Below are 15,387 nucleotides of genomic sequence, written 5' to 3' on the forward strand. Positions count from 1 at the left end.
CAGTTTTCACACTGCGCTTCAAGCCTTTTTCCTCGTGAACTTGCTGCAAACGTATGAGCTCTGCTGCGCGTGTTCCCTTTGTGTGAGGCCAAGAAACAGCTAGTATCTCCGTACTTCGATTGGCTGGATCGATGTCGTCCAGGTTCTCCTCGCTATCGCCATCACGACTTTAACTGGAGACGATTTCTTCACCATTTTCCGCAAGCAGCAGCTAGCGCAGAAATTTCGCCATCCCTGAGTGTAGGAGATGGAATCCGTTCGATCAGCTCAAAAACTCTTCGTTGTGACTAGAGGAGTAGCAGGGAATATTCTCTTTGGTTCCACTTCACTGCCCTCGAGCGTCCACGCGACACAACATTTTCACAAAACATCATTTTTCTCAAAAAAGTGATTTTCACCCTACTTGTAAGCCTGGTCTTCGCAGAAGTAAGGCCATTTTAGTCCATCGGCCAAGTCTCAAAATCGAAAGTGGTGATGCACTGAGCTTCCAACTAAACGCGACCATACCCAGTACGTAGAGAATATATCAGAGAACACTATTCCGTTTGTTGGACGTGCCGAATTCAGTCCAGGGCGCCGATACGAAGCGTTCTTCGTCGCCGAGTTTTTACTGTGCGCTCCATTTGAGAGTGCGCAGAGTTCTGATCGAGAGTTTTTTGAGCAGATTTTCAAATTTTTGAGGCTGTCAGCTGAGAGCTGTCAACCCTAAATGGCACTTAGTATGTGACAGGCAATAGGTTTTGGTGCCTCCGTATGCCTTCTATAATAAGTTCTATCTTCCTTTGTTTCACTTCGCTGCTTCGCCCACCACCTCAGGAGATGACAGCGTACCTGCACTAGTCAGCTCTCGCTAACCCTGTCTCTCTTTCTCCGTCTTAGCGCTCGTCATTCGTGTCCTTCTGCTGGGGCGAGCTTGATACTGTTGTGTCGTAGTTTTTAGGCAATAGTGGCTGTTGTTCGCGTGGCGATCAGGATTTATGGAGAAAGACGACGACTCGCCAAGTTCCCATGCAGCCACAGACGGCGTAGCAACTCTTACCGCCAACCCTTCGAGCAACGGAACCGGCCTGAGTTGGAAATCGTGTCTGTGTAATTGTGCCACGATACGGATGAAACACACAGGCTCACATGTGACGAGATGAAGATAAATCTCAACAGGCTGACGGAAATCCAACAGGCTCACGGGAACGCTGCAGTTATGGTCGGAGACGCGGAGTTATTTAGTCACTGGTAAATGTTGCATCGAGTGCTGTGTGCTCTAACACAATTGTAAAAATCATGAAAAAGCGAAAATAATGCAATGGTGGGGCTGAGTGGTGTTCTGTGGAGGAGACGTCGCTGTCTCAGTATTCAACGCCGGACCCTGTATTTCAAGTCTGTGGTCATGCTCGATCATAAGTTCCTGTATGGCTCCAGTGCCTTCTCAGCATTGTTGGCGGGTAAGCACCTGGATCGTCTCCAAGTACTGCGGCTCTGGTGGCTTGAGGGATGTACGGGTGCTCGCCGTGCACCCCTGCCGGCAATCTGCTAGTGAAGCTTGGTACCTACTGTGTCCGGGAGATTTTCATCCAGAAGCTGATCTTCCTAGGCTGGAGCTGCTGCTACTCCTGTGCTAGCCCTCAACCACTGGCGCTCCTACTCGGCTCCAGTGTGGGCCATTAACCACCCTGCCCGATTTCGCACTGTTGCTATTCCACACCGTCAGCATTTAACTCTGAGGTCAGACCTTGATCCCTCCCACCATAATACCCATATGCTATCTGTCTGTCTGCCTCTCTCTCACACACAGATGTGCGCGCATACACACAAACACACATGCACACACACACACACACACACACACATGCACACACAGTGACACAAACATACACATAGCCAACTTCTCTGTGTTTGGTGATCATCATCTGTTTTCTGATGTGCATGTGCAAGCTCACCTCTGATGCCAATTACTTCCTTGCTTAGACCCGGTCTGCTATTAGACCAGTCTGCTCTCCCTTCACTCGCTTGTAAATCCTACTTGGAGCAGTAAGGTTGTGTCACTGCTCCTACTGATGTCATTGTTGTGAAAGCAATATCATCGCCATTGGTGGTAATTTTCCTCTGTGCATGAATCATTAACAATCATCATCTATGTGTCACGGCCTAACCATCCTCATAACTCCCCTCATCGTGACTAGTGCTGTACCCTTGAAACCTACTTTGCTTCAGTGTATATTCGCCCCGGGCAAAGCTCTTGTTTTGTTGCATAGTGTCTTGTTTTGTTGCATAGTGATCTGACGCAGTGTGCTACAACCTGACGGGTAATATGGATAAGATTAGTACAGTCGGCATCGCCTATCGAGTGACCAGGTACATGTATAAGGATACTAGTACATGTATACCGGCTTAACGATATCGGAACACAAATAGCACTATGTGTGCAATATTCCTTTCTAAGCTCACGCTGTGCGGTGCAGATAGGTCATGTGTCGTTGCCTACTTGCCGCATTTGCATGTGCAGCAGGAAGGCACCACATGTCGACTACTACTTATACTGTACAGTATTGTGTGCTTACATGCATCTACGGCCTTGTGGATGCAATTGAGTCTCACATACATGTACATGAAATATTGCGTGTAGTGCGGCATCATGTGTTAACATACAGTGGCTAAATATTTTTCTCGCAATAATGACCGTATTCACCACAAGTGTGTTTATGTCCAGAGCCAACTCAAGTCCTGTATTATTTATGACCATGACAACAAGACTTCCGGGCTGAAATTCTTCTATGACAGCCATGAACACTTGCCTTACAATTGTTCGTGATTGTACGAAGTACATATTCGCTGTTGCATCAATTTTGCACCATTTACATTGTAGTGCCACAAGTGGTATCACCTGCATGCGTATTGAGTCAAACAAGGTTACCTCTGTATAATTATGCTTATCGTGGCTATCAAGAGCTTCGATGCAAATTCCCAGCTGACGAATGGTGTCCAGCTTGTGTTCAGCTCAGCTGGCACTCACAACTCATAATAATTGCGTTCTAGACGCCAGATGAGATGTTTCAGCTACAATGTAGACACAACGTCCGTGTTCCAGAAAGCCGTCACTTCATCTTCTGTCCATCCTCAATAGCACGTTCAAGCAAATACGTCTGAAACACAGTAGCGACAATCCGACAGCGGCGACACGCCGTCTTCTCCGAATGAGCTTCTACCGTTCTAATTCAGATTCCCCCAAAAATGTCAAAATAAATAATAGATTTCCACCAAGCTCGCTAGAATCTTGCGAACCGTCAGCATGCAGGCATTTCAAGTGTTCGAGCGTGCGTAGATTCTGCTCAGCGGCTCAAGAACATTCGCCAAGCGAAAAAAATCGATGAGAAAGATGTAATGGTGGACGAAATTACGAAAATCGGAAGAAGGTATTCGACCCAGTTCGACTATCCTGGACTGGATTGGCAACGTCCAACAATCGGATTCGTATTCTATGGGGTCTCATGAGCTAGTGTGCCAAAGGGCGTTTAGTTGGAGCTTCAGTGCATCACCTTCGCCGAAAGAGGCCCTTTCTGAGATTTGGCCGATGGACTATTTGAGTATAATGCCACTTTTGCGGAAATGTAGTGTTATAATAAAATAAATAAAAATAATGCTAGCATAATGCTCATCAACAATGAAAGGGGGTGACATGACCAAAATTTCAACAATGAAAGGGGGTGACATGACCAAATCAACAATGAAAGGGGGTGACATGACCAAATCAACAATGAAAGGGGGTGACATGACCAAATCAACAATGAAAGGGGGTGACATGACCAAATCAACAATGAAAGGCGGTGACATGACCAAATCAACAATAAAAGGGGGTGACATGACCAAATCAACAATGAAAGGGGGTGACATGACCAAATCAACAATGAAAGGGGGTGACATGACCAAATCAACAATGAAAGGGGGTGACATGACCACATACACGTTCCCAGGGAGTCGGAATGTCCGGTAGAAAACGGGCACCAAAGGACACACTCAGCCTGAGCAACACACGTGACCGTCTGCAAACTAGGACACACGGGGGGCCTGTCCTAGTACCCGGATTGAAGACCCGGATTGAAGACAGGACGTCAGTTGCCATGTCATCATCCTCATACTGTGTGATAGCAGCCAAGCACTGCAAGCAGCCAGTACTAGATCAACTCGCATGATGACGTCACACAGCTGCCAGTGTTAAGTCACAAGGTGTGATGACATCATCATAATTATTTAAAGATGTGGAGCACCCGGACCAATGTGTGCGGGCTTCACTGAGGCCAGGCGTTTCTTCTCTCGAATCAGGCACTTCACAATGTCGGGGAATAGCCAGCGGTCCTCCGGACTGGCACTCCAACATGCTTCAATGATATTGATGTACTGGTATGAGTCGTGGTGACGTCGTTGTGGAAGTTGTGGCCGTGTGCCAGCCTGCACAGCTGCAAGTACCAGGCTCTCATCGACCATGCTGTCGAATGGTAACTTCCGTGTCAATATCTCCCACAGTACTATGCTGAAGCTGTAGACGGGTCAGCACACAGCAACAAATTGCAATTGATAACATGGGTGAGCACACAGGCAGCAACAAGTTGCATCATTGCATAGGTTAGCACATTGTAACGAGTCGCATCATTGCATAGGTTAGCACTTAGCAATAAGTTACATCATTGCATAGGTTAGCATATTGTAACCAGTTACATCATTGCATAGGTTAGCACTTAGCAATAAGTCGCATCATTGCATAGGTAAGCACATTGAAATAAGTAAGTTGCAACATTTCATAGGTCAGCCCATTGGGCAGTTGGCAATAGGAACAGTGGTAGGTGGATAAGTGGATAGGCATGTGGGCATGTGGGCAGATGATTGTATGAATGCATGTGGGGCAGGTGAATGGACGGGTATCTAACAGAAACAGCCGGGAACACACCCGCACGACCACATATGTGAACATGCGTGAGCATACATACATGCAGGCAAAAAACACGCGCACACACACACACACACACACACACACACACACACACACACACACACACATACATACACATATGCGCACATAGACAAGGAAACAAACAAGCCATCAGGACACAGGCGCGTGCTCGGCAATGGGCACGGGGGGCACGTGCACCCCCAAAAATTTTCAATCTGGGTAATTGGAATTGTAATGTATGCAAATATGCTCTAAAATTCAAGAAAGGTTGCAAACAAATAATTAATTGCAGAAAATTGCCGGGGGGGGCTCCCCTTGGCTCCCGTGCACCCCCCTAGTTGGGGGGCCGAGCACGCCCCTGACTGGACATGCATCAAAGCTGACCGTAATCAGTCCCAGTACAGACCACATTATACATGTATAAACCTTGATAGTGTCACATGCAGGGCTAGCCAACAGATGCAGGGCTAGCCAACAGGTGCAGGGCTAGCCAACAGATGCAGGGCTAGCCAATAGGTGCAGGGCTGGCCAACAGATGCAGGGCTAGCCAATAGGTGCAGGGCTGGCCAACAGGTGCAGGGCTAGCCAACAGGTGCAGGGCTGGCCAACAGATGCAGGGCTAGCCAATAGGTGCAGGGCTGGCCAACAGATGCAGGGCTAGCCAATAGGTGCAGGGCTGGCCAACAGATGCAGGGCTAGTCAATAGGTGCAGGGCTGGCCAACAGATGCAGGGCTAGCCAATAGGTGCAGGGCTGGCCAACAGGTGCAGGGCTAGCCAACAGGTGCAGGGCTGGCCAACAGATGCAGGGCTAGCCAATAGGTGCAGGGCTGGCCAACAGATGCAGGGCTAGCCAATAGGTGCAGGGCTGGCCAACAGATGCAAGGCTAGCCAATAGGTGCAGGGCTGGCCAACAGATGCAGGGCTAGCCAATAGGTGCAGGGCTGGCCAACAGATGCATGGCTAGCCAATAGGTGCAGGGCTGGCCAACAGATGCAGGGCTAGCCAATAGGTGCAGGGCTGGCCAACAGGTGCAGGGCTAGCCAACAGGTGCAGGGCTGGCCAACAGATGCAGGGCTAGCCAATAGGTGCAGGGCTGGCCAACAGATGCAGGGCTAGCCAATAGGTGCAGGGCTGGCCAACAGATGCAGGGCTAGCCAATAGGTGCAGGGCTGGCCAACAGATGCAGGGCTAGCCAATAGGTGCAGGGCTGGCCAACAGATGCAGGGCTAGCCAATAGGTGCAGGGCTGGCCAACAGATGCAGGGCTAGCCAATAGGTGCAGGGCTGGCCAACAGATGCAGGGCTAGCCAATAGGTGCAGGGCTGGCCAACAGATGCAGGGCTAGCCAATAGGTGCAGGGCTGGCCAACAGGTGCAGGGCTAGCCAACAGGTGCAGGGCTAGCCAATAGGTGCAGGGCTGGCCAACAGATGCAGGGCTAGCCAATAGGTGCAGGGCTGGCCAACAGGTGCAGGGCTAGCCAACAGGTGCAGGGCTGGCCAACAGGTGCATGGCTAGCCTACAGGTGCAGGGCTGGCCAACAGGTGCAGGGCTAGCCAACAGGTGCAGGGCTAGCCAATAGGTACTAGGTGCAGGGCTGGCCAATAGGTGCAGGGCTGGCCTACAGGTGCAGGGCTAGCCTACAGGTGCAGGGCTAGCCAACAGGTGCAGGGCTAGCCAACAGGTGCAGGGCTAGTCAATAGGTGCAGGGCTAGCCAACAGGTGCAAGGCTAGCCAATAGGTGCAGGGCTAGCCATCAGGTGCAGGGCTGGCCAACAGGTGCAGGGCTAGCCAACAGGTGCAGGGCTGGCCAACAGGTGCAGGGCTGGCCAACAGGTGCAGGGCTAGTCAATAGGTGCAGGGCTGGCCAACAGGTGCAGGGCAGGCCAACAGGTGCAGGGCTAGCCAACAGGTGCAGGGCTAGCCTACAGGTGCAGGGCTAGTCAATAGGTGCAGGGCTAGCCTACAGAGGTTAGGTACTCTTGGTACAGTGTGTACTAAGCCAGGGAAGATCCACCATAATGCCTTATACTTCAAAGTAAGATAACTTGGGTTCCTTAATTCCGCTTGTACTTCCAATATGAAGTATGGACAACGTGTATTAGATTTTCAATATGAAGTATGGAAACGTGTATTCGACTTTCAATATGAAGTATGGACAACGTGTATTCGACTTTCAATATGAAGTACGGAAATGTGTATTCGACTTTGAGATACACTGTGCAACTAACTTATAGTACAACATTCCATTTTTGTCCACGACGTGTGAGCATCTCATGGTCACTATGACAACGACAGTGCCTGGTCTTGTGTACTCAAACGAGTGTATAGACTTACCTATAGACATCTGTGTGCTTGTTGAAAGCGCACTCCGAAGATCCGTAGAAAACGGCTTTGATCACCTCAGGAGCACACCATCGCAGTGTTCCCATCCGCTGAGTTAAGTCACGTGTGGTAACCAGACCAGGAGTGCCACCAATACCACCAGCAACACCACCACCAGCAATACCACCACCAGCAATACCACCAGCAACACCACCACCAGCAATACCACCAGCAACACCACCAGCAGCAGCAGCAGCAGCAGCAGCAGCAGAAACAGCAGAAACAGGGGTACAACCAGCACCAACACCGCCAGCAGCAGCAGCTGCACCACCGCCACCACTTTGAACAACACCAGCAGCACCAACACCAACACGAGCAGCAGCAGCAGCACCAGCACCAGCAGCAGCAGCAGCATTGCTATGGCACAAGTCACCATTGCCACTCTTCCGTGTTGCATTGATAGAGGAGGCAATGTTCCGCAGTTCCCTTCCAGCTAAGTTATGTCTGTTGCTCCGCGTAAGAAGACTTGCAGATGGATCGTCGTTGTACTCTTGGGTATTGAAGTCATCATCATCATCATCGGATGAGATCAAGATACCATGGGAAGATAGCAAGTTTTCTTGCGGATCAGTAGGATCATAGTCATGTATTGTCGACATCAGGAACAGCATACCGAAATCACTTATCTTGATCTGCCACTTTTCTGTCACTAACATATTGGCGCTTTTCAAGTCGCAATGAATGCGTGGTGATGTTGAGCCATGCAAGAACTCCATGCCCTGAGCGACATCCAGTGCAAAGCCAAGCTTCTTGCCAATGTCCAGGTCAATATCAGTGTTGGAGAGAACCTGCTTGAGCGATCCATGCGACATGTATTCCATAACGATGAACGGACACTTGGATTTGGGCTCTCTGCCTCCACCAAAGAACATGACGATATTGGGGTGGTGAACAGTACGCATGTGCTCCGCCTCTACTTGAAATCGCTTGCATGCCGCTCGTCTTGATAAACGACATCCACGGAGAGTCTTGACCGCTACCTTCAAACAACTGAGCTCGGCCAAGAACACCTGACCGAACGCACCCTCACCAATTTGATTCAGGAATGTCAACTCCTTGTACTGTATTCTGGATCCACGTGACAATTGTCCCAGTTTCCAGCGGGACACAAGGAGCTCGCGCTCTTTCTGAACCAGCTTACTCTGTGCCTTCCTGCGTAGTAGAATACATCGTCGAAGAATAAGGGTCACACACAGCAGAACAACAGTTATTGTAGCACCCATACCAAGGTAGGTAAAGGGTAGCTGGCAATTGTCATATGTCGTGTAACCGAATTCACAAGAGCACGCCGCCACGTACAGATCGACTGAATAGCATGTACCGTGGCCATGGCAACTGTTGTCTTTGCATGGCGGTGGTATCATACACATGGTCTGTCCCGTGCCGTTGGTGACTTGAAACTTCGGGCATGGCACACATTTCCCACCAGTTCCTGTGGAGATGTATTCCTGTGGACATGGCATGCATGTTGAACCATTGCGCCCATACCCAAGTGGGCACGATGAACTGGGGATTTGGCTGTGGCAGTCTTGTGACATGAGCCTAGCGTACTCCTGACGAAACTCTGCTGCATTGACAGCCCCGCCAAAGATAAACTGACTGACAGCTTTGTGTAGGGCAATTGGGTGATGAGGGAAGAACGGTATGATGTCAGCACGTTGCTGCGAGCCAGCAGCAGCAGCATCAGTAGCACCACCACCACCAATCCGCATCAGATAAGCCACGGCACCCTTGCTGTTGAAGCAGAACCCAGCTAGGTTATTATGACATCTTGCGGAATCGTAATGAATGCCACCGAGAAGAAGCAAGAAATCCGGCGTAAACTCTGTCAGACTGTGGCCAAACATGGCAGGCAAAGTCCTGGCCTGCTTCACCTCAACCCACTCTACAGTGTAGCTCGGCCGTCGATCAATTTGCAAGCGAAGCAGGCTATTTCGCTGCTCCAGGTCACACAGGCCGCCAAATACGTAGATGTCACTGCTCACTATCGTGACGCTATGTAGTGCAAGGCCTGGTAGCGGACGTGACCTAGCCTGCAGCTCTACCCACTGTCCTTCACACTCCTCCAGGTTTGAAAATTCAAACATGTAGCTACGGTTACTGGAGAACAGAGGCAAGCCAAAATCGCCTTGGAATCCACCGTATATGGCAAACGCGGAGGAGGGTCCAGGAACAGGGAATGCGACATGGCCGAATATGGCATTGCTTCTCCATTGTGGTACATGGGTGTTTGTGGTGAGGTTTGCTTGTGTCCAGTAATGCTCTCGCAGATCAAAGCACCATACGTCTGGTGGAACAATGTGGCCAAGTAATGATACACCACCATAAAGAGCGGCTTTGTGAACCGTTCCAGGACTGCCTTGGGCTGGGGCCTGGGCACCATTGCGTATGTTCTGCCCTGCTACTGGCTCTTCTGACAATGGTACAACTGTGTGAAACACTTGGTGCAGGAACTCAGGGGCTGGTCTCACTAGTTTCATCAAGTATCCAAATTCAAGATTCTCATTTAGATACGACCAAACAGGCAGAACATCCCAGCTGGCAAGCAGCCGATTGTCAGGGCTCTCACCCTTCAGAAGGCAAAAGCCGCCAAGTACGATGAAGTAGTGCTCCTTGTAGTCCTCCTTCTCGAAAGAACGCGACTCCGCTACAATAGGGGCTGGGCTAATGCAGCCAGTGTTGCCAGCGAATCTATAAATCTTGTTCAAGTTGTCTGGTAGAAATTGTAGATTGACCGAATCCATCCCGGTCACGTGGTCGTATCGCAGTGTCATGTCAGAAGTCAGCAAGAAGCCGAGATCCACGCAAAACACCCTGTGCGTAGCTGTGGCAAAGCCGGAGGAGAGAAGACGCTCTATTCCGCTCGCAACGATGTAAAGGTCTTGGGCGGATGTTTGTTCCCAGGTTCTCCAGCCGCTTTCCACGCTATTCAAATAAAATCTTGAAAGAGCGAAAGAACCAATGTTACATAATGCACCCAGGGAAAACTCAGTCAGAACTATTGTTGGTACAGAAATGACTTCTTCCACTGGGTCGTAGGCACAGAACTGGCGATTGGCAAATCTCGGAAAGCCAAAGCAGTTCGATGGAGCTCGCTGGGCACAATTCAGAGTAAGATTACTGCTAAGCACTTGCCAAGTCAATGTTCCAAGGTTGAGTTGCCATAAATCACATAGGGCCACCTCACGGCATTCGCTGCAACTCAGAGACTCATTCGACTCATTGAGCTCACTGGCTCTCACTACGCCGATTCCACCGTACATCAAGATCCGGTCCGGAGCAGCGAAAAAGACACTCGCAGATATGCGAGCGGAAGGATATGGTGATCCAGGCTTGGTTTCGACCGGAACCTTTGACCATCTGCCCAGCACTATTCCATCCGACAGTGTGTTGTTGAAATCAAAGCGCCACAAGCCAGCACTGATCTTCTCCTCTGGGCACGCGTACACGTCATGAAATCCACAAAATGTTCCTCCGTACGAAAGCAGGACGTCACCATGGTCACGTTCTGTATCCGCGTTTTGAACACTACCCGTCATGTTTGTTTCTATGGTAACAAGTGTGTGGTAAACATGCGGCACCTGCTGTCCATCAGTGGCATTGACCCTGCTCAGGTGGCGGCTGCCAATATCCCAAACGAGCAAAACAGAACATACGGCCTGCGGTCCGAAGCCGAAGAAGTACACTTGCTGACGAGACATGCTCAAGGTAATTGCGGGCTGAAAATCATCCGGGTCTTGGCACTGGAAGGGAAGAAGCTCACTAAAATCAAGCACGTGAAAAATCCGCCATGTTTGTCCATCGGCTTGATACGTGTTCATGACGTAGGCAGTAATTTTTTCAACAGAAGGTGTAGAAGATGTCGACATACCAAACGCCAGCAGTGCCTCATAAGGCTGAATTCGAGGATGCTCCTTAACAAAGGCCGGTCTTGGCAACAGCAGTGGCTGAAAGTGAAATGCACGTTCGTACGTCTTTCTCCCAAGCCACATTAAGTGCCGGCTGGCAGTAGAGCAAAACGGTTCCAGCAGGGATCCGATGTTCGATATGTTACCGTTATACACAAGCTCTGTATCACGTGACATACCTGCTGTGTTGTTGTGAGAAGGTGAGGGGGATAGCGCCGCGCATTTACCACCATCGTTGAGAGTTGACGGTAGCGCTGTCTGCTGGGGAGGCCTACTAACCACCTGCTTGTCCAGGTTCAGAGGGTTATGCAAACCCTCTCCCACACTAACCATGGAGTGCAATTGCGATAGGATGTCGTTCAACACGTAATCACCCGTGTTTTTCTTAACTTCATGACCCTCGGTGGGATTCCTAGCTGCCCTCTCCCATGCAACAGCTGTCGAAGAACCAGTGAAAAGGAGCAATTGCCATACCATCAGCTGCAATACACACCATTTGCTAGTGTGATTGTGAAGCCGGCCAACAGTCCTGGGCCGTGTGCTACTGGCTAGCAACAACTCAATTGATCCCATAGTTATTCGTGGCCGCACTATCAGCCCCGAGAAAAGATCAAAAGACCTCTCTTAGGCAGTCCTAGACAAGATCCAACTCCCTCAGCGATGACGAGGCGAGCAGACGTTCGAGTAGAGTGCAGTCGTTCGCGGATGATCTCTGCACAGAGCTAAGCTTACTGCAAACACAAGTTATGTCAGGCAAACTGGAGACGAGTGTGCTTCCAAGAACATAGTAATAATAACGCTCTCTACACTCTAAAATATGACCGCAGCCTTGGTGTGCACCAGGGTTGCCCTGCAGGCTGGTGCACGGACAGGGGTCAATAATGATGCAGCCTGGTGCACGGATAAGGGTTAATAATGATTGACTCGGAAGCCAGCTACAAGTACTGCCCGTACTGCAGTCAATTCTACGCCATACGGCATACCTCTCATACCTCTCTACGCCATACCTCTCATACCTCTCGGTCCTGCGCCCGCTACGTAGTAGATCTACGTAGCGTTGAGATTTCATGTACCGGTATCCTGCTGGTGGAGCACTTTCTTCACATGCACAGCTCATAGTGCAGCCAAGAGTACATAAACCTAAGGTTTATGTACTCTTGGCTGCAGCTCATAGTGTTAACAGTGTCAGTAGTCAGTATGCCAGTGCAACAGGCGTGCTAAAGAAGATCAAGGGTTGTATTCTTGGCTGCAGCTATGGCCGTGTCCTTTCCCCTGTCATTGCAGCGTCGTGAAGAAAGGTAAGGTCTGCGTGCATGGGCTTCTACTGCTTCAGTACAAGCTCAATGTTTAGGGGATGATCGACTGGCGTAGGATCCAGTCTCCATTCTTTTTGTGAGCCACGGAAGACCAGTGCCTGATGGCCATCAGGAATTCGTTGGGCCGGAACGCGTACCCAGCGCGTGATGGCAGTGCCCCTCTCATGCGCACATCTGTATCTCGCCAAGGCGTAATACGTGCATGTAATGAAACGTGGTTACGTTCGGTGACGCAAATCATGAAGGAAACTCCTGAAATGACGCACGCCGGAAAGGTTGAAGGGTCGCAGATGGATACTGGCGTGGCACTGTGTGTGACGGCTCAACCACTGGGCCACCTAGCGATCTAGCCAGCACAGTCAGGCACTAGGCCACCTAGCGCTCTAGCCAGCACAGTCAGGCAAGGTCACGATACTACTATTACTAGCAGTTAGTAGTTAGCAGTTACTATGGTTACTACTGGTCTCAGATTGCAATGGTGGGGAGAAACGTGTCGCAGAACCTGACAGTTCTAAACCCACATTCGGGGACACCTCAGCACCAGGCAGACCAGGCACACCTGTTTTACGATGCCCTGATTCTGCCCGATGCTCTGTATGCAACCAATGCTTTTCTCCAGGGTCTTTCACAAGAACAGGGACAAGTTTTACTGAGACCGGATATGATGTGTATCTTGTGGATCACCAGGCAGCGTCCACTGACACACACGATGCCACTCTAGTCTATCCGCAAATCGGCATCTGCCCAGTTCCCGAGCGAGCAGACTCAGAGTGAAAACTATACCCTCTTGTGTATCTTCTCCACCACAGACAGGCTAGTAGTGGTAGTAAAAAAATAAAAATAAAAGTAAATTATAGTATCCGTTCCCGAAGGGAACTCACGACGGCCGCTAACACCCGATGGTAGTAGTCTCCTAGAATCCCGCCTCCATGTCTGACCCAACCATACACAAGTGTCGTGTAGGTGTCAGCATGAAGACGACGGTGCATGCAGGAGAATGTAAGTCTTAGTCTTCATTGCAATAGTATAGGCTATTTATGGTCATATCCGTCTAACGCTATGCAACAGCTATTGACTACAACTGCAAAGCAGTACAAGAATACTCAGCTGAAAATACTGCAAGTTCTAGTACTAGTAAGCTGATAAAAAGTAGGCTAATCTGAGAAGGCGTACATGGGTTCTAATCCGGATATGATGGACGAGAGAACGCATAATAGCACAAAAAGTGTTCTTATCCGGATATGATGGACGAGAGAACGCATAATAGCACAAAAAGTGTTCTTATCCGGATATGATGGACGAGAGAACGCATAATAGCACAAAAAGTGTTCTTATTATCCGGATATGATGGACGAGAGAACGCATAATAGCACAAAAAGTGTTCTTATCCGGATATGATGGACGAGAGAACGACGAATAGCACAACAAGTGGGTAAAGGTAGGGACTCGGAAAGTTAAAATGCGAAAAAGTCAAAAGTCTTACTGATCCGTTAATAGATCATAAACCTTTTTTAGACTTCCAAGACGCGGGTGCGGCTTAGCAAACCGGATGCCTACATGCACTAAGATGCAAGCGGGTAAGGTCAACCAGTAGTAGTAGTACACACATAATGTGTCATGGTTGTCATCGTTGCCAAGGTTGTTATGGTTGTCATCGCTTCCATGGTTGTCATGGTTCTCACCGTTGTCATGGTTGCATTGGTTGTCATGGTTGCATTGGTTGTCATGGTTGCTGTTATTAGCAAGTGGTGGGATAGGTAATTGCTTCTCACTCTCAGTCTCAGTGTGCTGGTGTTGCTACAGTCCGCCTGATTGACCGCTTGACAGAGCTGTACAGATCTCCTTGCGGCTCAACATACAGTCCGCCTGATTCGGATAGGGTCCAGCGGATAATGCCGGCATTATATTCGGCATTATACGACTATCCGAGCATCAGTCTCCATCAGAGCATTATGGAGCATTAGAAAGGAACAAAACGAGCATAATGTGAAGTTTGAGCGGCATAACGAGTTTCATAGTGGATAATAATCGGGAAATCCCAGGCTTTTGGCAACAATCGGCTACAATTATGATCGTGAGATATTGTCTGACGATTGGTTTTTGCCATGAAACTCTGAGTAACAACGAAACAGCCCTATTTTACTCCTTTTGTGTGCCTCTTGCGTACGACGCTCCGCCCATTCCGGGCATTTGAGCACCATGCATTGTACCGGCGCATGACTTTGTGATTGTGTAGACACGTAACACCGGCCTTTAGCACTAACGCTACATAACTATTGCTACATAAAAACGTTATGATTGTAGCGATGTGGTCAGGTAAATGTCCTATACAAGCCATTTATGAAGCATGCCCAACCGAGGCCGAGGCAGCTCAAGTGACACAAATCCGGAGAAATTATTTACGAGGTTTCTTTTTACTTCAAGAATAATGGAGAGCTATGGAGGAGACATACGCGAAGTGAATACCAAACAGACGAAGAAGGGTTTTCTCGTTGTGCCAGAGGCTCTGGCGATAGCATCTCTAGCGATACTGAAGTAGACACTGATGCATTGCTAAATTTGGACCAGGATGAAGGAGCGGCTATAAACAGAAAAAGCTCGTTCCAAAAGAACTGCCTTTGCCGAGTCCAGCTCAGGAGGCTCATGGACTCAGTACCAAGTCGATTGCTCAGCAGCGCTTGTCTTACTTTCCTGATGAAGCACATACAGCTAGTTGTGGACGGTTGTAATGCCAGGCCTACAGTTAATTAAATGCTATCAGAAAGGAAGAGTATTGTGGCAAGACATACGTCTACACACCATCTCAAGGAGAAGATGAGAGCACAAGCAAAGGATGTAGAG

At 49.4% G+C, this 15,387-nt stretch overlaps 1 protein-coding gene across 1 annotated transcript; it reads right to left on the reverse strand.

Annotated features, from left to right (window-relative positions):
• Positions 1-3,098: 3,098 nt before the first annotated feature.
• Positions 3,099-12,102, reverse strand: LOC135818622 (uncharacterized). Its single transcript, XM_065332009.1, has 2 exons — positions 7,275-12,102; positions 3,099-4,528 (listed from the first exon to the last, which is right to left on the reverse strand). The coding sequence occupies exons 1-2, from the start codon at positions 11,801-11,803 to the stop codon at positions 4,243-4,245; spliced, it is 4,815 nt and encodes a 1,604-aa protein (XP_065188081.1). The 5' UTR covers positions 11,804-12,102; the 3' UTR covers positions 3,099-4,242.
• Positions 12,103-15,387: the final 3,285 nt, after the last annotated feature.

The sequence above is a fragment of the Sycon ciliatum genome, chromosome 5 (assembly GCF_964019385.1).
Source record: "Sycon ciliatum chromosome 5, ocSycCili1.1, whole genome shotgun sequence".
In the NCBI taxonomy this organism is placed as follows: domain Eukaryota; kingdom Metazoa; phylum Porifera; class Calcarea; order Leucosolenida; family Sycettidae; genus Sycon; species Sycon ciliatum.

Bases quoted from the DNA above. Each gene is read 5' to 3' on its own strand.
- LOC135818622 (XM_065332009.1), bottom strand. From the start codon at position 11,803: ATGGGATCAATTGAGTTGTTGCTAGCCAGTAGCACACGGCCCAGGACT. The intron at 4,529-7,274 runs GTAAGTCTATAC...ACCCGTCTACAG, and splicing joins AAGCACACAGATGTCTATAG to CTTCAGCATAGTACTGTGGG.